Below are 24,873 nucleotides of genomic sequence, written 5' to 3'. Positions count from 1 at the left end.
TTCCAGACTGTTTAAATTTTATTTGCATTTGATTTGTGTTTTTTTTTCAATCTACATCCAAAAGAAATACATCAGTGCCAACACCTTTTGCACTCAATCAAGCACATTCCAGTCCATAAACACCAATAGTTAAAAATGTTGATTTTAAATGGTGACACAAAACGACCTTCTTTTGCCCCAACAGTAACCAAAGCACTTCTTTCAATTAATTATTTTGTTCTTATACAATTTTCCTTGTATTAAATCATCTCATAGTCATAACTTCAGAATGGCTACTATAGGTGTTCTTATTTCTTTTATTTCAGGGGGGCCGTTTGCTCTATTTTCAAATTATCTGGACAGGTTTAACATAAAATCAGTTGAAAATGTGCTGATAATCTTGTAATTGTCACCTGTTAATATTTAGCAGCTCGGATGGAAAAGAAAATTTAAGAAAAAAAGCTTCTGACAGTAGAAAAAGAGCACAAGATCACCACACACCATTTTTTAAATTAAAAATCTGACTTTCTTCTACCAAGGAAATATATAAAACTAAACTAAGGTATGATTGGCAGCATTTCAAACTGAAAAAGATGCTGCAGTAAGATCAGTGATACACAAACCTGAGTCTTGAAAAGGGATCAATAGCAGAAGCCTGATCACCCAACTCGAAACACCCATTACAGTGATTAAAGAGAGGCTTTACGTTTTAAAAACTCGTTTACAATTTTGGGACAATAGTTTTAGTATTGTACTGTAAAACACACAGCAGCAAGAGGATGCGAAGGAAGTGAGAGAGTTAAACTGAAAAAAAAAAAAAGACTATCAAGTCAAACACAGGAAGAAAGTCCGGCAAGAAAACCAGCAAGATGCAAATGAATGGAATTAAAGAAGAAGAAGAAATAGCAGCAGATGTTAGCTGCCAAGACAGCCTGTAGCTTCATTGCATGTGCATCTTATTACTAAGCCCAAGAACGTTTACAACAGTGAAGTCTGGAAGACGTAAAAGTAAATCTGCTTAGCAAGTTATCCTTTGGTCTCTGATTAACATATCGTAGATAGGTTATAACTTTTGCATATGCAGTGGGCTTCATTTTCATACATGTTGACAGCTTCATAATGGCTTTCTCTTCTTTTGTGGATGGGGAAAGGATGCTGCTGCGAAGTACATCATCCCACGGGTTTCAGCTGTCAGAGATGACAGGAAATAGGAGACCCGGAGCAAATGGGAATCCGCTAAGCTTTCTCATTCCACCACCCTCCCTCCTCGCATGCATGCGGTCACAGCCATCCTCACAGAGTGCATCTCCCCACAATTCAGCACCAAAAAACCACCACCACCCACCCACACAAACAGAAGCAGAGCCTCATAGGATGTTCTAACAAAAACCCTGAATTTTAGAACATATCCCCGAAAAGATTAGACATCATCTGTTTCAAATACTCAGTGAATCCGCCACATTTAGAACTTGCATTATTTAGAGGAAAGTCTTCCTTTCAGGTAAAACTGTAAAACGGAGGAATGCTAGCCAAGAGCATCCTCACGTGGAGAAAAGCTGCCACTGCAGTCAGAGCATGCAGTAGTTTTGGTGCACAGCCAGAGGGGGTTGCATTAAAGTTCAATCTGCAAATCCCTGGCCTGGGAGAAAAGTACAACTGATATAAACAACACTACTGTCTCCTTCCCACCAAATACAGAAAACTCTACTAAGTTTGTGGGGAGAAAGCAGCAGTGTTTATGTACAAATGCAACAGAAAGCATGTAATGCACTCATTTGCTTACTGAACAGTGCTGAAACCCATTCTTTCTCAGTATAAAAGGCCTTTGGTGCAATGCAGATCCAGCACTTCTTTGTGAAGATACGAGTCCCATTTTCCAAACACAAGTCTAGTTGTTTCAAAAGCTCTAGGCTTGGGTACAAAGGATCCTACGTAAAACCTGACCAGCATCACAGAAAGAACCTGTTGGGCATTGTGCACTCAGATATTTCTGCAGATGCCCAGTTCCTTCTGCAGCAGCTAAAATGGTAGGGAGGGCAATTCCCAGCAACAAGAAGGCAGGTAGAAGCTGGACAGATCTCCTTCCTGACAACATCAGCAACCACATTTGAAGTGAGCCAGTTTCTGCTGTAGCAAAAACTGCCTTGGGAAAATAGGGAAAACCCTATTTTAGAACTGGAAAACTAAGGACAAATTTAAGGTGCTCAGCTGCGTGCTGGTGATTATGCAGGAACAACTTCACAAGGGTAAATCACATAAAAAGAGTTACTGGGGCAGGCTTAAGCCGTGGCTGGGGGCATGTGAAGATGAACCTGTAAGTTCCTAGTACAAAATGGGAGATTAGAAATTCAATCCCCGTCGTCCCCATAAGGAATGCCACTGCATCTAATTCACATCCATGACACAAACTGGTCCCAAATCAAATTGGTCCTCTTCAACAGAATGGTCAGCCAGGCTCAATAAGGTAAAAAAAAAGTCCCCGAAAAACATTTGCTAACAAGTACTTTATGGAGAAGAGTAGGGCAACATAGGTGAACAATCTTGCTAGCAACAGAGTCCAGGGAGATGAAAATAAACCCCTATCAAAAAGAAAGGAAGTAGTGGAACCTACTACATTATAGCAGTGCAGAGAGATGTATCAGTGCAAACTCTTTCTCAGTAGTGTGCTATTCCATGAAACACAATACTCCGCAAGGCTGTGAGCCAACAACTGGAACAAAAGGATGCATTATATCCAGCCACGGACAAAACTTGGTTCAAGAGGTCTAGAATTCTCTTTGTGGGCCCTTCCAGAGAAATAGGTATTGCATACAAAAGACTGAACATTTGTCACACAAATAATGGGGCTGATCACACATATCCAAATTTACCTTTTAAGTTCAAGTCACTTGTAATATTCTGTAATGTATAAACGGGTGCAATCAAATGCTCAGAACAGATTCATTTCTGTTACAGTGTCATGTTTTTCTAAACTAACAAGAGAAGATTTTTAGTTTACCATTACTATTTGTGGATTGGACTGAATTGACCTGCTTGGTTCTGACAGGCTGGAATCCACATCTCCCAGAATTTAAGCGTTAAAAAGCAGCGAGATATGACAGCGTCTTCCCAACAGCTTGTTTCTGACCTCTTAAGACAATAGCAGAAACCAACAGTACAATCCACAAAATAAGATGTAACTCTAATTTGAACGAAGGGAACTCAGACTTGAGTTACCCCTACTTTAATCTCCCCGGTTAAGCAGGAGAGCAGAGAAGATGGGGAGTAGAGTGTAGAGAATTCAAGTAGAGGCCTAGGACAGGTACAGGTGTGAGGCTGCTCCAGGTAGCAGGATTAGGGCACTGTTTCCACTAGCTCCCTCAGTGGAAACCACATGAGCCATGCTACCTCATCAATGGGGACCTCTGGTGGCCGCACAAAGAACTGCTTCTAGGCTATTTGCATAAGAGATGCTTCTAATTCTGCAATTTTTGCAGTGGGTCTCCAGAAGCCTGACATAAATACTATTTACATGACATATGTGCCCCCGTCAGGAAGAGAAAGCTATGGAAAGGCCTCAGGTAGTTATTAATACTGGTGACCCCCAATGGGAGCCTGTTGATGGCTTAGCAGCACCCAGTGGTTGTGGCTTGAAGACTTGGCTTCAGTCCTTCAAGAGATCTGGGAATCTGTAGGAGACAGCAAAATCTCTCTTCTGGTGTCACCAGTTGGCTTTCACAGCATTGATGTCACTCACTAGGTTCTGTGCCAGGCAGATACCAAATATCTGAAATACAAATCAAAGGCATGCTTGTGAAATGCTTGCTATTGTGGCGCACAGATTACCCAATACACCAGCCTTCCTGATCTTCCAGGCGTATTTGCAGTTCTAGAACCTCCAGCCAGGAAGTTTGGGGGATGCAGTCTTAGCACCTCTGTACGATGAAATGGTGCAGTAAGAAGGTATTTATTTCACTCTCGTGCTTGGAGCACTCAAATCATTATTACTGCAAGACAAGTGGCAGAAAAGCCTGGCCTGCTTTGCTCTGCCAGTGAACAGCCTATTTCAAAGCTATAGAAAGGCAGCCTCAACACGTAGAGTCAGGTTTCTTTTCCCTGTAACCTAATCTAATCTACAGCACCTGTTCCCCTGGTTATTATGGGTTAGACTTCCACCAGGAATTTTTCCTTTGCAATCCAATTGAAATGAATGGATCGGGTATGAATTGGAGTCATCTGAACAGAACAAAGATATACGAATGCAGATATCCTTTCCATTTTGTTGACTTTGAAGTTCCTTACCTTTGATTGCACCCAAACACAAATAGGCTATTCAATCGTGCCTAAGATGAAGTCACATTTATGCACTTGCAATTAATACAACTATTTACTATCCCCGAAAAGCAGCTTTTGCGATTCTTTCCACCTCCTTTATCAACATAGTCCTATGAAATGAACCATCTTGCAAGATTCATGAATGACGGGAATCTACGTATCTTGGATCTAATCTCACTCCCATCACAAAACTAACACTGAAACAAATAGGAGGCAGGAGAATTAGATATGTTTGCCGTGCTAAACTGAGAGAAAGAGAGATAAAAATATGCTATTACTATTATTTTCATTAGTATTATGCATTCACTATTATGACCTGGGTGGAACATAAAAAACTAGGCAACTGACTCCCCTAAAAACTGGCCCTTTCCATACTTGATTGCAGTGGGGTATCAAAAATAATAACCTTGTAAAGAAAAGAAACACACATCCACCCCGAACATGTGTGCAAAAGAATTTCATTTGGACTAAGTACTTGCTCTGACAGAGTATGTGGCAGGAGAACAGAGTTAATCTTCCAGTAAAATGCTCTAAATAGGATTAAACTAGTTATCAAACTTAGGCACCATAGTATGGTGGTAGTTATCATTTTGAGGTTGGAGGGAATTAAAAGGTTCTTAAAAGCAACAATGGGAACAGTTTACTACCTAAAAACCTCCTACTTCCACTCCAAAATTGGTCCTTTTCCCCTTCTGTAAGATCACTGTATTTCTGATAACTTCTGGTGGTTCTCCTGGCCAATGGATGAAATTGCAGCCTAGAGTCCTAGGAAAGTTGCCTATCAAGGATGGATGGATGGATGGATGGATGGATAGAATTTCCAAGTGGGGGTTACTTGAAGAGGGAATTCTCAGTAACATGGAAGCTCATACCTGTAGAAGTGCCACACCTACAAAGGTCCCTGCCACTACAATGTAATTGTCCTGGAGCCACTTCTCAAACTGACCAGCACACCCTTTAGTGTGAATGAAGCTCTGCTGCTCCAGCTCCTGCAAAAAAGGTACAGAAGAGCACCTGAAGAACCCTAAAAGCAGCACAAAGTGCAGTAATCACTCTCCCCCCCCCCCGAGCCCAAATGCAGAAAATCCAGTATAATTTTTTTATAGCCTAGTTGGAGGCTTTCCCATGCATGTGCTCTGCTGCAACCAGTGGCATTCTAATACTCCCATGCAGACCCTTTTCAGTGGCCTGTACTGTTGCCAGGCCATTCCTTTACGCTTATGCCGGCACCGTCTTTTTTTCCGGACAGACAGACACCTTGTTCTTTCCACTCAACGTCCGCACCGCACCAACCTGACCCTCACCAGTTTAAGGCGCACATCATAGCCACACTGTGTATTGAGAACGTCCTCCTGTCAAAAGAACAGACACAAAACCTAACTGAAATCATCCTTGGAACCCAGAAAAGAAGATCACTGCCTTTACCCCTAAATATCTTCAGCATTTGCTTTTCATTCCACACGCTTTCAAATAATTTGCAACTTCTACCTTCAGCTTCAGCTCTTCCCCTCTTTTCCATTCTGGCCTATCATGGTGAAGGAATTCCATGGAATGACAAATATATGGATGACACTCGTTTTCTTATTTATTTATGTTTTAAATTTGCATCCCACCTTTTCCAACAGGAGCTCAAAGCATCATACATACTGCTACCTCCTTACCTGCAACCTGGGCTTCCATGCTCCTAGTCTAACAGCTCAATCCCTACACCACGCTTGTTCTCCAAATTAACATTATCATTTTGGATAAGGCTGTATTTAATCTACGTACTATTTTCCTAACAATTCACACAATTAGATTCCTAAGTTAATAGGAGGACCTTACAATAAAACTGCTCAGACATTATTTAGGGCTACAGGGGACGAGCAAAGGGAGAATCCATCTCACTCATTTCCATATTTCAACTCCTTACCGCAGGATCCTTGACGCAGCAGGAAAAGGGTACCCCACAGCGCTCCCTGCTGGGGTTGGAGTCAGTGCAGTTGAAATAAATGTTGAGGTTCCAGTCATTAGGTCCATGAGCCCCACAGCACGACCACTGCAGAGGGAGAGAGGGTTAGGCTGGAAGGAGTGCACAGAAAACTGCAGCACTCTGCAGCACTGAGCAAAAAAGAATGAATGCACTTTGGCCAGAGGGGACGTTTAGAAAATAAAAATAGGAAATGGAGAAATGATTTAAGAACGTGTAAGGTTTAATACAGGGAGCAATTTTGCAGGTTCATTATCAGCCAAGAGATGGCATGTTCACCCCTGGAGTGCCCTTCACACCTTTTAATTGTCTAATGATGAGTCCCCACAGAAAACAGGAGAACTTCCACACTCATTATTTGCTCTGCACTGTTAAGTCACTTGGTGAGGTTTGTCTGCAGCCATGCTTTTCAAATTGCTGCTCTGCTGTATTTTCCTTATTGTTCTTCCCTCTCTTTTATATAACAATAACCTGATGCGTGTGGGAAACAACATACCTAAAATCACTCTTCTGTCTTATTTTCAAGAAGCATCTGATTCACCCGGAGCAATATAGTGTGTTGCGATCAGCAAGCCCCTTCTATTATGGGTGTTTGTGACACAGTCAAGTAAATGAAAGGGATGACAAGTCTGTGCAGGGTTTTTAAAAATCCATTTTAATCTTAAATTTCTTGTGCAAAATCTCATGATTGTATTTGTAGCTTTTTGAAAGGAGTTTTTGAAAGCGTTTTAGTACTGATGAAAAGAATTTGACACCCACGCCCACACACCCCAAACCCCACAGTTAAAATCATGCTGGCGTATTGGCTTTTTAGAGCTGTAAACATTCCATTCCATTGTGTAAATAATGCAATTACATTTCTTTAAAAAAATAACGTAGGAAGAAACGTTCAGTTCAAATTATAAAACTGAAACACACATATTTAAATGATTTAAGAATGGCATCAGGAAAGATCGATTGCAACAGGGGTCCCCAAACCCCAGGCCGTGGACTGGCACCGGGTCGTGGTATGCCAGCAACCGGGCCACGCAAGGAAGTGAAACCCCATCCGCGGGATGCAGGCAGCATGCGAAACCACACTGCCTCTGGCCCGTGGAAAAATCTCTATCCATGGAGGTGGTCCCTGGTGCCCAAAAGGTTGGGGGGCTGCTGGGTTACAGCATGCTGAAATAAAGTTGTGAAGATATATCCACTATTTCACTGGATACATTAAAAATATTATTATTAAATATTTTAATGAGGTATTTGCATGGTACTGTTATCCAATTTCTGATTTACGCATTCAATCTCTTCTGGAATAGAAAAAAAATATGATCCATATTTGCTTTGTCCTTTTTAAGGACAGAAAATAAGATAGTAGGATCTGGTCAGATGAATATTTATTCAGAATAAATACTCAGTGTGCAATAAGCACACATATATAAAATAGATAGATAGATAGATAGATAGATAGATAGATAGATAGATAGATAGATAGATAGATAGATAGATAGATAGACAGACAGACAGATAGACCGACCCTCCGGGGAGAGGGGGCGGTCTAGAAATCTAATAAATAAATAGATAGATAGATAGATAGACAGACAATCAGACAGACAGACAGACAGACAGACATACACACACACACACTGGATAAATTGTGGTGCATACTTTCTTATCATTGCCATGTTAGCACAGTGATTTTCACTTATTTTATAATTTATGTTTTAATTTGCACTAGAACACAGTTTTGACATTCTCAAAAATTATAGACATTAATGCAAAAGCACTTGAAAAGAAAAGCTTTTTAACACTGTTTTAAACACTGATTAAACAACAACATCTTGCCTTTCTGATCAAAATCATCTTAGCATTGTGTTGTTGTTTTTTTACAATATTGTTGATTATATAATTAACACCAAAACACATTTTTGCTCACCTTTCTCTAGGTAAAAAAAGACTATGGAAGTAAAGTTTCTGAATGCTTAACAAAACAGACTTTTTCTCAAATTTAGGAGTAAAAAATAATTATTAAGTAAATTATCCAATGGGGACAACAGGCCTAAAACCTAAGTAGGTCTTGCCTAAGACTTACAAAAGTCCCACGAAACTACTTTAATTTAAAAAGAAAATCTCAAAGTAGGAAAGTGACAGTAAAGTCAAAAATCATATATCCTAAAGTTAAGTGTATTTAAGGCATTATTCCTACTTTATTATGCAGATACTTACTGTGTCTTATCCCTTGTGACTTATTGAATAATGTAGCTTCAGGCAATATATGTATAATGCTAAGCATCTGGATTATTACCACAACAAGGACCTATGAAAATAATTGTTCTTGCGCCTACAAGGGATTTAATGCAGCGCTGGAAATTTCCCTTCTCATCTACATAACTATGCAGTACTCATTACTGCAGCATGTTTAAAATAAGGAACATAATCCAGAAGAATTAGAATCTACTACAATACCTCACTTAGTTTAAAACAGAACAATGTTTGAATAAACACACCAAAAATTGGGCTTAAGATCAAGTAACAATAACAGCCTCTTGCATTTCTATATTGAAACTCTGCACAATAATTTATACAAATGATATCTCCTGTATCTAAGTGAGAAGTGGAAACTGAATATCGGGGGGAATATTTCCTCAAAAGATAGAGACGTGTGTGTGTGTGTGAGAGAGAGAGAGAGAGAGAGAGAGAGAGAGAGAGAGAGGGAGGGAGGGAGGGAGGGAGGGAGGGAGGGAGGGAGGGAGGGAGAGAGAGAGACAGACAGACAGACATAACATGAAGAGATCTTTAGGGATGGCTTTGTAAACCCAGGGTATTGGGGACAGGTTAATATTTCAAAAGCTGTCATGTTACTACCAGGATTTTTCCAAAGAAGCACCCTATCACCTGAGCAGACACGAACATTATAAACGGACATATTGCTCTAGGTAATTTACATAACTCACATATTCCTGAACAAAGTCTATGAGGTTCTGGAGATCTATGTCATCACGATATGCCTTGACATTATTGTTAATAAAGAGGTTGAGCTGATCCTTGATCCAGTCCTTGAAAATGAAGGCCAGGATACCAGCTGTCAGCTCCAGGAAAAAGATGAGCCCCAGGAACACAGAGAACTGGTGCCAAAAGAGAGGTACATCATTAGTGCGCAAGGCCAAAAGATCTCCCACCAGTGTGGGAGTATAATATCCTGCTTCAGGGTAAGGCGCACTCTCACATTGACTATATAAGCACAAGTTGAAGGAAAGGAAGCTTTGCTTAAAATTTTGTCAGATGATAGCTGATGCACTGAAGGACAAAATAAAACAAATGTGTTGGTAAGCTAATTTTTATGTTAGTAAGCTATTTTTTTAAAGTTCAATTCATATGGCTGTATGGCTGCATAGCCCTATATTGTTTTCCTGCCATGGCAGTAGAAGGAAATTGAGTTAATACTTTACTTTTCTTCGGATCTCCCAGGAAAAATATAATATCCACCAATAACATTGGTGTATTATTTTCCTAATGCTATCATTTCAACTTGCATTATGCCCCTTGTTCCAACTTGTATATCCTATTCATTTCTCAAAGATAAACGTATCTCTCCTGCATATAATACACCAATTCGAAGCATTATGTCTTGTTTTCCTTCCAGTGCCAAAATAAAACTCAATTTCTATTATGCTCCCCATACAGCAAAGCCTTCATAAAACTTACTAGGTCCTTGCCTAGTTTCCAAAGTCCAGTGGCAGAATAATGCTACACTAAGAATTACCACATTATGTTTTGTAAAGTGCTCAAAGAGCTACATGTGAATTTTCTCCATAATCCTGTAATATATACAGGTAGTCCTCAACTTACAAAAGTTCATTTAGTGACTGTTTGAAGTTACAATAGTACTAAAAAAAGTGACTTATGACCATTTTTCACATATGACCATTGCAGCAAACCCATAGTCATATGATCAAAATTCGGATGCTTGATACCTGGTTCATATTTATGACGGCTGCAATGTCCTGGGGTCATGTGATCACCTTTTGCAACCTTCTGACAAACAAAGAGGCGGTGGTGAGGCCCCTGCTCAAGAAGCCTTCTCTGGACCCAAAGGAGCTAGCAAATTATCGTCCTGTCTCCAACCTTCCTTTTTTAGCGAAGGTTGTTGAGAGTGTGGTGGCTCAGCAGTTCCCGCGTCACCTGGAGGAATCTGATTATCTAGACCCGCGCCAGTCCGGCTTCCGACCCGGCCACAGCATGGAGACGGCCTTGGTCGCGTTGGTGGATGATCTCTGGAGGGCAAAGGATAGGGGTTGTTCCTCTATCCTTGTCCTATTAGACCTCTCGGTGGCTTTCGATACCATCGACCATGGTATCCTATTGCGCCGTCTGGAGGGGTTAGGGGTCGGAGGCACCGTGTTGCGGTGGTTCCGCTCCTACCTCTTTGGCCAGACGCAATGCGTGTTGGCAGGGGAGCAGAGGCCGACCCCGAGGCCCCTTACTTGTGGGGTCCCACAGGGGTCGGTCCTCTCGCCTCTCCTGTTCAACACATATATGAAGCCGCTGGGCGAGATCATCCGTGGTTTTGGGGTGGGATACCATCTGTACGCTGACGACACGCAGCTGTACATTTCCACCCCAAACCACCCCAACGAGGCCGTCGAAGTGATGTCCCGGTGTCTGGAAGCCGTGCGGGTCTGGATGGGGGACAACAGGCTTAAGCTCAACCCCTCCAAGACAGAGTGGCTGTGGCTCCCGGCTTCCCGGTTCAACCAGTACATCCCATCTCTGGCCATCGGGGACGAGCAATTAGCCCCGGTGGAACAGGCGCGCAATTTGGGCGTCCTCCTAGATGCCCGGCTGGCTATGGATGACCATGTGGCAGCCGTGGCGAGGGGGGCGTTCCACCAGGTCCGCCTGGTGCGCCAATTGCGACCCCTTTTGGACCGGGAGGCCCTGCGCACAGTCACTCACGCGCTGGTGACATCTCGCCTGGACTACTACAATGCTCTCTACATGGGGCTCCCCTTGAGGTGTGCCCGGAGACTGCAGTTGGTCCAGAATGCAGCCGCGCGGGTAATTATGGGGAGAACGAGGTTCTCCCATATAACACCTCTCCTGCGCGAGCTGCACTGGCTTCCTGTGGCCTACCGGGTGCGCTTCAAGGTGTTAGTCACCATCTTTAAAGCGCTCCATGGCACAGGGCCTAGTTACCTGCGGGATCGCGTCCTGCCCCACACATCCCTGCGACCTATTCGCTCGCACAGAGAGGGACTTCTCCGGGTGCCGTCCTCCAGAGAGTGTCAGAGGGCGGCGCCCAGGAGTAGGGCCTTCTCTGTGATGGGCCCTACCCTTTGGAATGACCTCCCCCCAGACATTAGGACAACAACTGATCTCCGCTCCTTCCGTATGAAACTGAAGACCCACCTGTTCCGACTAGCCGGCCTGGCTTAAATTTAGAGCTTCTCCACCTCTTGGGCATTTTTAATTGTTAATTTTAATTTTTAAATTTTAACTGTCATTGGGGTTTTAATTGTCTCAAAGTACTGTAATTTATTTATTTATTTTCTACCTCCTCCATATTATATTGTTGTGATTGTTGCTATTGTACGTCGCCCCGAGTCCATGGGGGGAGAGGGGGCGACTAAGAAATCAAATTAAATAAATAAATAAATAAAGTCAATGGGGAAGTCAGATTCACTTAGCAACCATATTACTAACTAAAGAACTGCAGTAATTCACCTACACCTGTGGCAAGAAAAGATGTAAAATGGGTTAAAATTGACTTAACAGCTGTCTTGCTTAACAACAGAAATTTTGGACTCAATTGAGGTTGTAAATCGAGAACCTGTACTAATATGACCATTTTCTCCTGAAAAAAGAAGTGGACTAAGAGTAGGAAAAAGAACTGCTTGCCAATGTCACCTAGGGAGTTCTTGGTCAACTCATGATCTGATCTTCAAAAGCCCAGTTTACATTAAACTATACCAACAAGGGGAAAAAAAAACCAAGAAGAGAAAAAGACATACAAATTTGAGGAGCAACGTATTCTCCCTCAGTGCCCCAATACAGCCAGCAAAACCCAGAACGAACATCACCACTCCAACCACGAGGAAAAGCCAGACTGGGTCAAAGCCACCGAGGTCTGTGATGGATGATAGATTGGAAAGTACACCCTGGATAGAGATAGAGAAAGACAAGAATGCAGAGCTGAAGTTGACACCACAGCCAAATTCCCTCCAGCAAAAATCAGTTTTCCTATACATGGATGGTGGGGGGAAAAACCCCAATGGCGTAGAATTTCCATTGTTGAGGTTATGCACACCATAGTTACTAGACCAACTGCCTGATAGTGAGTGAAGGGTAAACTATATATTTATACTAGTCTCCCCCAACTTGGTACCCTTCAAATATATGCAGATTCCTGACTGGAAATTCTAAGAATAATTTCCGGCTCTACAGATTGGCTGGAGAAGGAAGGGGTACATTAAACAGAAAGCCAGAAAGGGAATTAACCGAGCAAACCTTATAGCTTGGACTAGCACTGATGATGTTACCTAGTTTGGGCAATGAAACGTCTGCAAGAAAACATTCAAGCTCAAGGAAGCACCAAGGAACCCTAAAACTTTAGCTTACCCAGAAAAATTTGCATAGTTTTTAAACCACGCATGTACTCTCCTATATTTATTATTTACATTGCAAATGATTTTTTTAAAAAATGTGGTGTGTGTGTGTGTGTGTGTGTGTGTGTGTACTGTATAAACAAAGTAATAAGAAAGAAAAGGTGAACAGGTGGGGAAAGGAAAATAAGCTGTTTTTTATTATGCACATAGTTAAGCAGAGGTTTTAAGCAGGCTCCTTTTAAGCAGCCAGAATTCTACCAGGCAAAATCATCCCATCCTTAGTTGCTGCAGTGGTTACTGACAGCTTTCCAATTTTAAGGGCCGATTTTGTTCTATAAAACCACATAGTTTTGGCTCCCAGAGGCCATCGGGGTCCAGCTGTTCCATTCTCTGCATCAGAGGACAAGGACACGAAGCTAAAGATAGTGGTACACCTGTGCTACACCTAGCATCCTCTTCGGCGACATTTTGCAAAGTGGTAATTGGGTGTTTGGTGGTCGATTTGGGGAAGTTATAATGATTGGGCAGCTATTGGGAGGGGGGAGAGAGGAACAGCATATAGTTGTTACTTTATTTTATTTGAATATGATTTTTTAAATTACGTAATCCACCTGGAGTACTATGAAGGGAGCAATATATGCTTTTCTGTAAATAAGTAAATAAACAAACTAAAATGTCCTTCTTATCTGGGCTCAGTGCCAGTTTCCAAATGAAAATCTTCCACCTCTAGGCTGCTGTTTGTCATGAAAACTGCGTCAAGCAACCCTGTTGGTGACAAATGGGAAGGTGAGCCATTCTCAAGAGGAAATCATTCCAGTGCCCACAAACTACATTGCTTTTTTTTCCACAAAATAAAAATGGCCAGGGATGGGGGAGGGAGAATATATGCAAATGATATTTTACATTTGGTTTCAGAAAATCAAAGTATGCTGGTAGTATGTGAAATGACAGGACACAAAAGATATCACATGATGATGCTCACCAGCTATTTGCTCAGCATATGTTTTCAAAGACCTGTCTCAGCAGAGTTCATTGCATTCTAGGCTATAGAAAGACTGAGCAAATGGAAGGTGGGAAAATAAAAGGCACCCGAATGAATGAAATTTATATGTACAGACATAGTAAAACTCTGAAAAACGAGTATATAGAAAGCAACTGAAAACTTCTTATATCCAAAAGAATTTGCTCCTTAGCTCCTCAAGGGCACTTAGCTGGCTGATTGTAAATAATGTTGGACCAGAAGGACTCATTATTTGATCCAGTAGTATAATCTACACACTTCATTCAAATGTGCATTTTTAGCCAGCTTGCCAGGTTTTGTGCAAACTCAAAGCCTTTGAGTAAAATTCCCCAAAATGGTTAGCAAATTTCAATTCCTACATGTAACTGAACTACCGAATTAATTATGCATATTTGTAATTGAATTTAAATAAAACTTAACATTTTCCTGGAGCCACCCACAATTTTCTGAAGGCTAGTCCACAGCATTCCACTGTAGAACCAAATGTAGCGCTTGGGTAAAAAAGAAACATATATCTACAGTTATATCTAGGTTGATAATGGGTTATCAAAAAAAATATTCATTTATGTTTCTAGAACTCTGATGGGGGCAAAAATCCCCCTCATCAAATGATTAATAAAGGCTTAAGTCCAGGGGTGGGTTCCGGCGGGCAATACTGCCAGTTTCCTTGTGGGCGAGCTGTGTTTGTTTGTGCGCTTTCGCCTGTGCATGCGCAGTGCAATAAAAATTGTTCTGCATATGCACAGAAGCTAAAAACAAGATGGTGCCGCCGATGGCACCGCTTGGAGAACCAGTTCGGGGACGTGGCAGGCCTGGGTTGCTGACGGCTCCAACGACCCAGGCCACCAAACCACTAACAGTTCTGTCGAACTGGTCCAAACCGGTAGGAATCCACCACTGCTTAAATCCCAGAAATTAAGAACAATTTACTTGGCAACGTTTCGGTGAGGTCTCACTCGCCATCTTCAGGGTGGTGTTTTCCGCTTAAAGCTTGGTCGGAGCTGCCGTCTTTCTATAAATCTTGGTGTGTGTGTGTGGAGTGCTGGCTTTGTTTCAGTAAGTGGATTGATTGGCTGTGTGGTTGTATCATGATTGGTAGATTGGTGCTGATTGATGCTGGCTGTGTGTCCGTTGTTGTTTTGTGTTGTAACCAAAACCCAGCCATATGTGTGTGTGTGTGTTTAGGACTACAGCATTCTTTCTCTCATCTTTTTATTCCAAATTTGAATCTTAACTATTCTTTTCATAAAATAAGTAAAATAAATATTAATAAATGTTAATGACTATGTGTTTTAAAAACAACAGTAAGGCGAAAAGAAATTTCAATCAATTTACGGTAAGAAACCAGCAGGAAAATGATATCCTCAAAGGGCTCAGACAACATGTGAATAATTTGTCCAATTCACATAATCCAGGTATGGTTCATATACTCATACCAGAACAATTTATTACCTGGATACAAGACGGGATCAAATACAGCAATCAGAAAAACATTCCCTTTCTGGCCACACTTACCTTTTCTGCCCAAGCCCACAAACCAATGGCTAGGAAAGCTGCCCCCAGCAACTGCAAAAGAGAAAAGGCCACCATCATGCATAGGATAACAACAGGGATCAATTTAGCTCTATACTAAGAATGTAGAGAACTGCAGAGCCATGGGCAGGGGCCAAAAGAGGGATTAGCTTAAAATCCCTACATAGCCACACATTCCAACCCCCCTTAAGTGCTGTGGACCCTCTAACTTTAAGCAGATGCCGACTGTTACGTAAGAAGATTCTTGTGCATAGGCAGTTGGCAATAAATCAGCTTAATGAAACCTTCATGTATAGACCTGGTCTGATAAAGAATGGCACAACGCCTTCCTCATTTTATAGCGTTTTCTGCAGAAAGACAGGCCATGATTCACCCCAATGTTTGCCTCTTATGCTGACTCATCTTCTATTCACAGGATAAGGGAAAAATAAGATTTAAGAAATAATGTAACTGGGTTGGATACTGAAGGTTCTAGACTCAGATGAGGTCTAATTCTTCAGAGGAGATATTCTAGTTTGCCAGGGTATGAATTAAAACAAAAACTGGAAGTTTAAAGACAAATTAAACAAAAAACCTATTTTGGCACAAAGAAATTGCCAATTATTTGCACTCCATTCTATCAATATATGTCGAGGTAAGTCCTTTGTCACTACGTTATTTTGTTTGTCTACTTGAGCCTCTATTATAAGTTATACTGTAGAGAAGTGTTTCTTATCTGACAATGATTTACTGCGCATGCTTTCTAATACATCACACATTCCAGAGACTTCTTTCCTTTTGATCTTTGTTCGTCTTCAAGAAGGCGGACAACATTTGTTCTTGCCAAAATGTAACAATTAGATAGATTTGTTTTATTTCTATTTTCTTATTTTTGTATTAAAGTTTGTTTTCACTAGAACACGTTCTCGGGTTTTATTTTATTTTTCGCTTCTTGATAATATGCTGTTTGGAAAAGCCGTCGATTCCAAGACCTCATTAGTTCAGGGTGAAATTTCCCCTGACATCCTTGACTTATAACCATTCATTTAGTGACCATTCAAGGTTATACTGCACTGAAAAAAGTGCTTTGTGACTGTTTTTCACACTTACGACTTTCAGCATCCCCACGTGGTCACGTGATCAAAATCTTAAAGCTTGGCAACTGACTCATTTTTATGACGGTTGCAATGTCCCAGGGTCATGTGATCCCCTTTACAAGCAAAGCCAATGGGGAATCCAGATTCACTTTACAACCGTGTTACTAATAACCGCGGTGATTCACTTAACCGTGGCGAGAGGCGTCATAAAATGGGGCAAAACTCACTTAACAACTGATTTTGCCTGCCTCCATAGAGTCAATGCCTGAGTATGAATCTTAACTTTCTCCAACCAAGCAAGGACAACTTTATGGTTGTGTACGTAGGCTGGATCAAACTAAACCCTTGTCATTTGCCAACCCCATTAGCAATAGCAGGATGACCCATCCCTTGGATATGGAGTCTAACTTGAGAGCCTTGGAAAACAGAAGGCTGAAAACACATCATCTGGAGCAGTTGCAAGCTTAGCACTGTACATAGACAATGGCTATACTGTTCCCATGGTAAGAATGGAACATTTCTAAAACAGCAGCAGCATTGATCAGCGTTCTTCCCCTGCCCACTTTCAATGTCAATTGCTATTTGTTTGTCATTGCCTATGGGGCTTTGTGAAAGGCTATCTCAATAGGTGGAATGTGAAGAATTCAGAAATAGGCCTTATACAAGGCCAATCTACCCCAGGAAACAAAGAAACAATATACAATGTGCAGAATATTTTTAAAAATAGGACCAATGTAGACATAATTATATTGGTTTAATAAGAAATCATTAAGGTAATAATAAGAATCCTCAGTGATTCTCTCAGCTTAGACCGCAATCTCCCCGAACATGAACATGGGAAAACTATGTTTTATTTCAGCTTATTAACTCTGGATACAAAATCAGAATCATATTTCAGTGCACTTCACATTCACCTTAGTAATATAAGATTAAAATACAAGTCTAATATCAGAAGAACGCCAAACCTCAAATCCTGGTTCTTCACTTACTTGATTTGATACAGTAAAGTAATAAAGGCAGGAACAAAAATCTAATAAACAAATAAGCAAATATTCTTAGGTGATTTTCTCACATGAAACTTATGCACTTCTACAAAAATTCATTCCAATTCAATAATGCCAGTTAGCAACTCTTGCCGACGCACACAAATACAATCTATATTGTGCAAAACTAAAAATATAAAATTGACTCTGTAGCTTTTTCTTGTAAAAAAAAAACATAAAAGTCCCAGGTTACAGTCAAGAAAAAGCTGGAAATGTTATTTGGGCTCTTCTTATTGCCCATCAATTTTAGAATCTCTTTCTGACTTTTAACATTTTTTTTCTCCTTATGCCGGGGGTGCCAAACCTGGGGCCCGTTGGCCAGATGCGTCACGCGCTGGCCACCCCCACCCCCATTTTAGCGAAGGGGGAAAGTTGCGATATGTCACATGATGATGTGTCATCACGAGTTTGACATCCCTGTCTAATGCCATCACATCATGCAGCAATCTAAAATGAAGAACTAATTTCCTGACAGAACATCAGTGGAGTGGCTCGCCTCCAAAAATTGTGAGTACTCCCTCACTGGAGGTTTTTAAGAAGAGAATGGATAACCATTTGTGGTTTATAGCAGTGATGGCGAACCTTTTCAGCACCAAGTGTCCAAACTGGAATGCATGTGTGCACACACCAGAACCCCGGAAACTTGAAGACCACCATGTGCACCATCCAGCTGGTCTTCGGGTTTCCGGCACTCCAGCATGCACGAAGATCAGCTAGCCGTTGCGCATGCGCACATTGAAAACCAGAAGAGCAGCTGGCAATGGTGCATGTGCCCACAGAGAGGGCTCTGCCTGCCACCTCTGGCACACGTGCCATAGATTCACCATCACTGGTATATAGGGTCTCCTGCTTGAGCAGCGGGTTGGTCTAGAGGACTTCGAAGATCTCTTCCAATTCTGTTATTCTGTATTCTGCATCTAAATAATAGTTCCTGCCAACTCATAGCCAATATAAAGTTCACTTATTAATCTTTCCTAGCTTTGCATCCCCCAACACTGATTAGGAGTTCTGGAAACTGCTGTCCCTACACATCTGGAAGACTCCGCTTGGCAATGATTCTCTCAAATGGATCTTGGAGAAGCTGAACCGACATTTCTCTCAATATTAATTTCTCATTTTCTGGTAAGTTTCAGTATCTGGCGGAATTTAATTTTTATTTGGCAAACATTGTTTTAACATATTTTCTTGCCAACTTGTTCTGATCGTGTCCTTGATGTATACAAAGTATTGATATTTATGTCTTTGTGATTTATTTTTCGCCTTTGGTTTCTCCATCTACCTGTAAGTGTTCAAACTGGGCACAGTTCTTTAAGAGTAGGAGGAAGCACGAAAAAGAGAGGAAAGTAGGTGTATGTTGTACAAAACCAGTAAATCGTCTAGAGCAGGGGTGTCCAAACTTGGGAACTTTAAGACTTATGGACTTCAACTCCCAGAATTCCCAGCTGGCTGGGGAATTCTGGGAGTTGAAGTCCACAAGTCTTAAAGTTCCCAAGTTTGGACACCCCTGCTCTAGAGGAAAGATAAATATTCTGCATAATAAATAAGGAGCTTCTATTCTGTCACTAAAATTTTTAGGCTCACACATAGTATAGAAACAATAGCATTTCCTTCCTAAAACAGAATATGACGCTTCAATACAGAATTAGACATTCCATCTGATCACTCAGCTCTCAATTATTAACCCACTTGGAGTCCTGAAAATGGCCCCAAAGTTGGAATGTAATTTGCTATATTCCCCACACCCCCATATACAGGTAGCCCTTGCATAGTAACCACAATTAGGACCAGCATATTCATTGCTAAGCAAAGTGGTTACTCAGTGAATCACATGATCACAACTGTTCTTTCTGGCTCAAAACTGACGAGACTATTCAGTTTCATACCTTCTGCTTTTGTTGGCCTCCTGACCACTCCCTGCTCACTCTGGCACTAGGATAATTAACAAGAAGGAAAATATGTATTTATCTGTTAGATTTTTATCCCAGCCATTATTACTTTATAAGTAATTCAAGGTGGCAAACATACATAATACTCCTTTTCCTATTTTCCCCATAACAACTCCTCCGTGAGGTGGGTTGGAATAAGAGAGAATGACTGACTCAGGTTCACCTAGCCATCTTTCATCCCCAAGGCAGGACTAGAATTCACAGTCTCCTGGTTTCTAGGCTAACACTTTAACCACTTGACCAAACTGGCTCTTAATTAACTAATTAATGTTTGTATTTATATTCATTGGAGACGAAGGGATTATAAGAGAGTAAGAAGGCATACGATGAGGAATACATACTGAAAGCAATGGCCTGGTGTCACAAAAACAGGTCAGTGTCTCCCATCTCTGATCTGGGAAGGGGTGGGGATGGATCATATGTAGGAGAGATTACCTACAAGAATCACTTGGTTATTTGCTCCCTATTTACTCATTTCTTAACAAAAGTCATTCTAGAAGACAGCCATAGCAGTTTTTTTACTTACATTCGAATCGAAACTAATCCTCTCTACAAATAAATTAAAACCAAATTGATTTGGTAAGTAATCCATCAATGATGCAAATTAGTAATAAAACAATTCTATGTTTCATAAATACACCATGCAGATTAAAGCTTTATTTGTATATTATTTGTATTTTGGCCACTTCAGATAGTCTTCCCTGCTGGAACTCTCCGTAGCACCCAAATAAAGCTCAACAAAAGTTGTTCAATTGTGAAAAAAATATGTAATTTGTTTTTTACAGAAGCAATAAAGTTAACACTGTTTTACCTTGATAATGAGGATTTTGATCTAACAGTTTTAATTTCTGTTAATTTCCAGGTGCTGTTGACAATTGCTAGTTTCTGAGTGTTTATCTTTTGCTGATTTTGTTGTTTAATCTTCACAGTAAAGCATTTATAAGTAAGTAGTAAAATAATTCATTACTAATTTCTAGTACTACTTATTTTCTATGCAAAATACATATTTATGCATAAGTTAAATATTTATAAGTATATACTGTAAAATAAACAGAAGATAGAGAAGCATACTGTATATGGGATAAGATGTGCATGGCCTAGTATCTATTAAATAGGAGATATAATGTGGAAATGTCTCAAATTAATCTGTTTGCTAAATGAATATAGGCATCTACTTCAAGACGAGAGAATTCTGATTCAAACGAGACCAGCAAAATAAGGAAAAATCAAAACTACTACCATCAACTACTGTTCTCAAATGTCCTTCAACTCTAACACAATTACCATGCATCATAATTGTCCTTTAGGGACAAACTAAGCATGCAATGAAAGTCATGAGTAGGCAATCCGGTATACAAATACACAAGTGCAAAAGAAAACAAAGATAATACCAATAGTAATAGGCGCCACAGGTGCAATACCAAAACAACTGAAGCACGGCTCAAACACCATCAGCATTGACAAATTCAATTCAGTCAATTGCAAAAGGCAGCTTTACTCGGAACAGCTTAAATCCTGAGACATTTTCTTTAGCCCCATCAAACATCAGCATCTCCTATCCCAAGTCCTTGAGAAGGTCCCAATAAGTGGGTGAAAGTGCCAAATCCAGTTTTTATATCTTGCTAACTATGCAACGAACCATAATAATTTATGATACTATTATTTAATTAAATTATTAATCTACTGAATTTATCAGACCTGAACATCCTCGTTTTATATAAAAACACTCTTACATTTATAAGAAATACTCCACTCTGCTTGAAATTACCTATGCAGTAGAAGTCCCCACCCCTGGAGCCACAGACAGGTACCGGTCCGTGGCCTGTTAGGAACCAGATCATACAGCTGGAGGTGAGCGGTGGGTCAGAGAGCAAAGCTTCATCTGTATTTGCAGCCGCCTCAGTTCCACCTCAGATCATCCGGCATTAGATTCTCATAGGAATGCAAACCTTACTGTAAACTGTGTGCGCGAGTGATCTAGATTGTGTGCTCCCCCCCCCCCCCCCCGCAAATTCATGGAAAAATTGTTTTCCACGAAACCAGTCCCTGGTGCCAAAAAGGCTATAAAGTTTCCTTAATTGTCACCTTAATAATACTTAAGTGCTTGATTAGGACTTGAACTATTAAATTTCCACTACGTAGGACTATGAATGTAACTGCAGAATACCCACACATTTATTATTATATAATAATAGTTCACTATCACAATAGGTAATAATTTATTAAATATTTATGCAGCCAGGATCTCAGTCCAACAACCTACAAAGGATAGATTGGGAGTTACACAATGTGCTAAGTCATAGCTTGTTTAACCACAGTTTGTTGAACAAGTCATGCTGCCATCATCCATTATTTACAAAGCACAGTGACTTTGTCTGAGTTCAGGCAATATGTGACAACCACATCACACCTTAACACCAGGTGTTAATTTGGGATGAACCCAAGTTAAGATACATACAGTACTGGGATTTACAATAAACATTATGTAAAATACGTGCCAGAAAGAATGAGGTAGGGCAGCTGTACTGTTTTCGCAGTATGAATTTCCTCAAAACAAAGGGATTAAGGAACTTCGGAGTGCATGCCTATTACAGGAGCTGGCTTTTCAGCATAAGATGGAAAGTATGCCGGCAGTGACTCGAAGCCAACACACTGCTAAATGCAGTCATAACTTTTGCCCCCAGAGGAGGGTGATAGGAGAAAACAACGCTGTGTCAGAAACAGACAGGCAAAGGGGTTACATGTTTGATTTTAGGAAAACCTTTCCTCCTGCTGCTGCTGCTGGAAATTGCCGAGAAATCGAAGCAGGGACAGGCGCTAGACTCGGAGCAAGACAGCGGCCGGTCTTCAGATACAGACCGGGCGCAGCGAGAGGCTTGGTGGGAACCAAGGACGTCCTTCCCCCAAAACTTTCCAGCGGCGAATCCGTCACGCTCAACGCGGCGCGGGACCATCCGGACGCCGCGAGCACCCGCCTGGCGTGGCGAGCCTTTGCAAAGGATTCCGCAACTAAGGCGGGGGGGGGGGGTTTCCCCTCCTCTCTTCCCAGGAAGACAGCGACCTCCCTCCCTCCCACCCGCCACCCTCTCCAGACCCCGGACTTCACTGCAAACGCCAGGGGCGTGGGAACAACCGAAGCCCAGTCGCTCCATCCGTCCCGGCCTCCTCCCCTCCGCCCAGGTTAGAAGCGGTGCAAGCGCCACTCCGACCGACCGACCGCTTCCGCGGGACGCGACTCACTCGCTTGCTGGCGCTCACCCACCCAGAAGAGCACATTGGAGGCGAAGAGCAGGTATTTGGCGCAGCAGCTGACCTGAGGACCCTGGAAGTGCTGGGCTTTCCCTGGCATGGCGAGCGCGGGGCCTGAGTTCACAGCAGCCCCATGCTGCCCCTCAGCCGAGGCCCAGCGCCGCCGCGGGACCGCCTCGTCTAGCCCGCCCCCTGGTGGAATTGAGGGGGAGCTGCTGCAGCGGCACGCGCGTGCACGCCCCCTCTACTATCCGGACTTCGGCAGAGCCCCAGTTCCCGCGCTCTTTCCCACGCTGCCGTCGCTGCTCTCCGCTGGATTCTCAGAAAACGTGCACCGTATGGGCACTCGGGAGCGCACAGCTGCAGGATCCTCTAACAGATTTCGACTGGCCCATCTCCAAATGTCTGCTGAGGCCCGAAATAGAAGCACTTCCTTCCAAGACGTAGTGCAACTGTGAAGAAATTACGTTTATTTGCATTTTAATGTCCCCTTCCTTCACATATTAGTTATAATTTGTATTTTATTGCACTTTTATACACATACATGTATACGTACATACATACACATATGTATATGTATTGGTCTTGTGGGGAGAAAGGTGACACACAAATCTAATTATTTAAATAAATGAAACATATTTAAAAGTTAGGGTCCCCCCCACCCCGAGAAATGGGACATAGGGGAAGGTATACATATTGCACTTAATGCTCCAGTTAGACTACCGTTATGCTTTTCTGCTTTCCATTATCATATGTCGCCCTCTCAGAAAAAGACCCTTTTAGCAGCACCAAAAATTCCAGTCAACCTGCTGTTATTCTAGAGACCTCTCCCTTCTGGGGAGCCCTGTGCAAAAATGCACACTATATACACAGAAAACTACACCCCTTTAAACAAGTACTAAAAGGGAAATGACCATGAGCTTCTATCGTGAGAGTAGAGAGCAGAATAGAGCAAACATTGCTGCTCTTCGTGACATCTAAGACCAACTGCTGAAAAATTGTCACATTCTTTCCATTTAAAAAAATCCAGAGATCTTTATGTTAATAAACAGTTAATAATATTAGTTTAGATATTGGAGGGGGGCACAGGAGACCTAGATGCTGAGACCACTCGAGCCATGGAGGCTTACTGGGTGACTTAGGGCAAACCTTTTCTCGGCCCATCATAGAGTTTTGGGTAATAATAGAAGTGATGTTACTCTCTTAATCTCCTGGAAAAAAGACATTCAATTAAGTCTAAAAAAATAATCAAGTAGTCAAAACGTACGACAATTGGGACCAGAATTTGGTGATGAATGAAATTAATAATAATAAATGAATCATCACAGACTGGACCTGGTTTTATGACCATTTTTACTGTGGTCATTACGCAAATCACACTGTCATTAGATTAATCCAATTTTAGCTTCCCCAATTGACACTGGTTTTGGAAGCTGGCTGGAAAGGTTGCAAATCAGATCACATCACCACAAGATACTGCAACCGTCGTAAGTGCAAGCCAATGTAGCAGTCTTTCAATATTTGAATCGCTGTGATAAAGAAGAAGGGGGTCAACCTATTCTCCAAACACCTGAAGGCAAGACAAGAAGTAACAAATGGAAACATATCAAAGAGAGACCCAACCTAGGAGAAATTTTCTGGCAATCATTGAAAGTTTATAAGAAGAGATTGGACAGCAATTTCTCTGGAATGGTGTAGGGTCACCTGCTTGGTTGGACAAAGACCTCCAAGGTCCCTTCCAATGCTATTTTGTAAGTGTGTTCCGTAATCATATGAATATCATTGCCTTTGAATAAGAAAGCAAGTGGGGGGAGATGTTCAAAGAAAGGATAAAACATCATTCAAACCCCTCCCTAAAATGATTAATGATGGACTACTACTACATTATATTTAAATGCAATACTACTTCACATCTTTCTTATCCATAGTAACTTTGGCTACTTCTTGTCTTCCACAAAAAGGTTCCCCCCCCATCCTTACTATATTCATCCAGTCAGTTTAGCTACCCAGTCCCTAAGTGAGTTTTCCTCCTGACAGCTATTTCAGTAGACAAATCATTAAGGCCCTATTTTGTCATTTCTTTGCCACTTAGCATTTATTAATAATTTACTTTTCCTCTTTCTTCATCTATTATGTTAGCACAAGTGTTATTTAAT

The 24,873-nt window shown here is 41.5% G+C and overlaps 1 protein-coding gene across 4 annotated transcripts; it reads right to left on the bottom strand.

The window, feature by feature from the left end:
- Positions 1 to 22,896, bottom strand: TSPAN17 (tetraspanin 17). 4 transcript variants are annotated; one of them, XM_081938113.1, is made up of 8 exons: positions 22,782 to 22,896; positions 15,386 to 15,436; positions 12,256 to 12,402; positions 9,199 to 9,369; positions 6,206 to 6,331; positions 5,598 to 5,645; positions 5,166 to 5,282; positions 1 to 3,745 (listed from the first exon to the last, which is right to left on the bottom strand). In XM_081938113.1, the coding sequence occupies exons 1-8, from the start codon at positions 22,815 to 22,817 to the stop codon at positions 3,680 to 3,682; spliced, it is 762 nt and encodes a 253-aa protein (XP_081794239.1). In that variant the 5' UTR covers positions 22,818 to 22,896; the 3' UTR covers positions 1 to 3,679. The 4 variants fall into 4 exon arrangements, with proteins under 4 accessions (XP_081794239.1, XP_081794238.1, XP_081794240.1 ...); XM_081938112.1 differs by having other exon boundaries at positions 22,731 to 22,892; XM_081938114.1 differs by lacking the exon at positions 12,256 to 12,402 and having other exon boundaries at positions 22,731 to 22,896.
- Between the last annotated feature and the right edge of the window lie 1,977 nt (positions 22,897 to 24,873).

This window comes from Natrix helvetica (genome assembly GCF_964273705.1).
Source record: "Natrix helvetica genome assembly, chromosome: 1".
Lineage (NCBI taxonomy): Eukaryota > Metazoa > Chordata > Lepidosauria > Squamata > Natricidae > Natrix > Natrix helvetica.
This window is presented reverse-complemented; position numbering and strand designations above follow the sequence as displayed.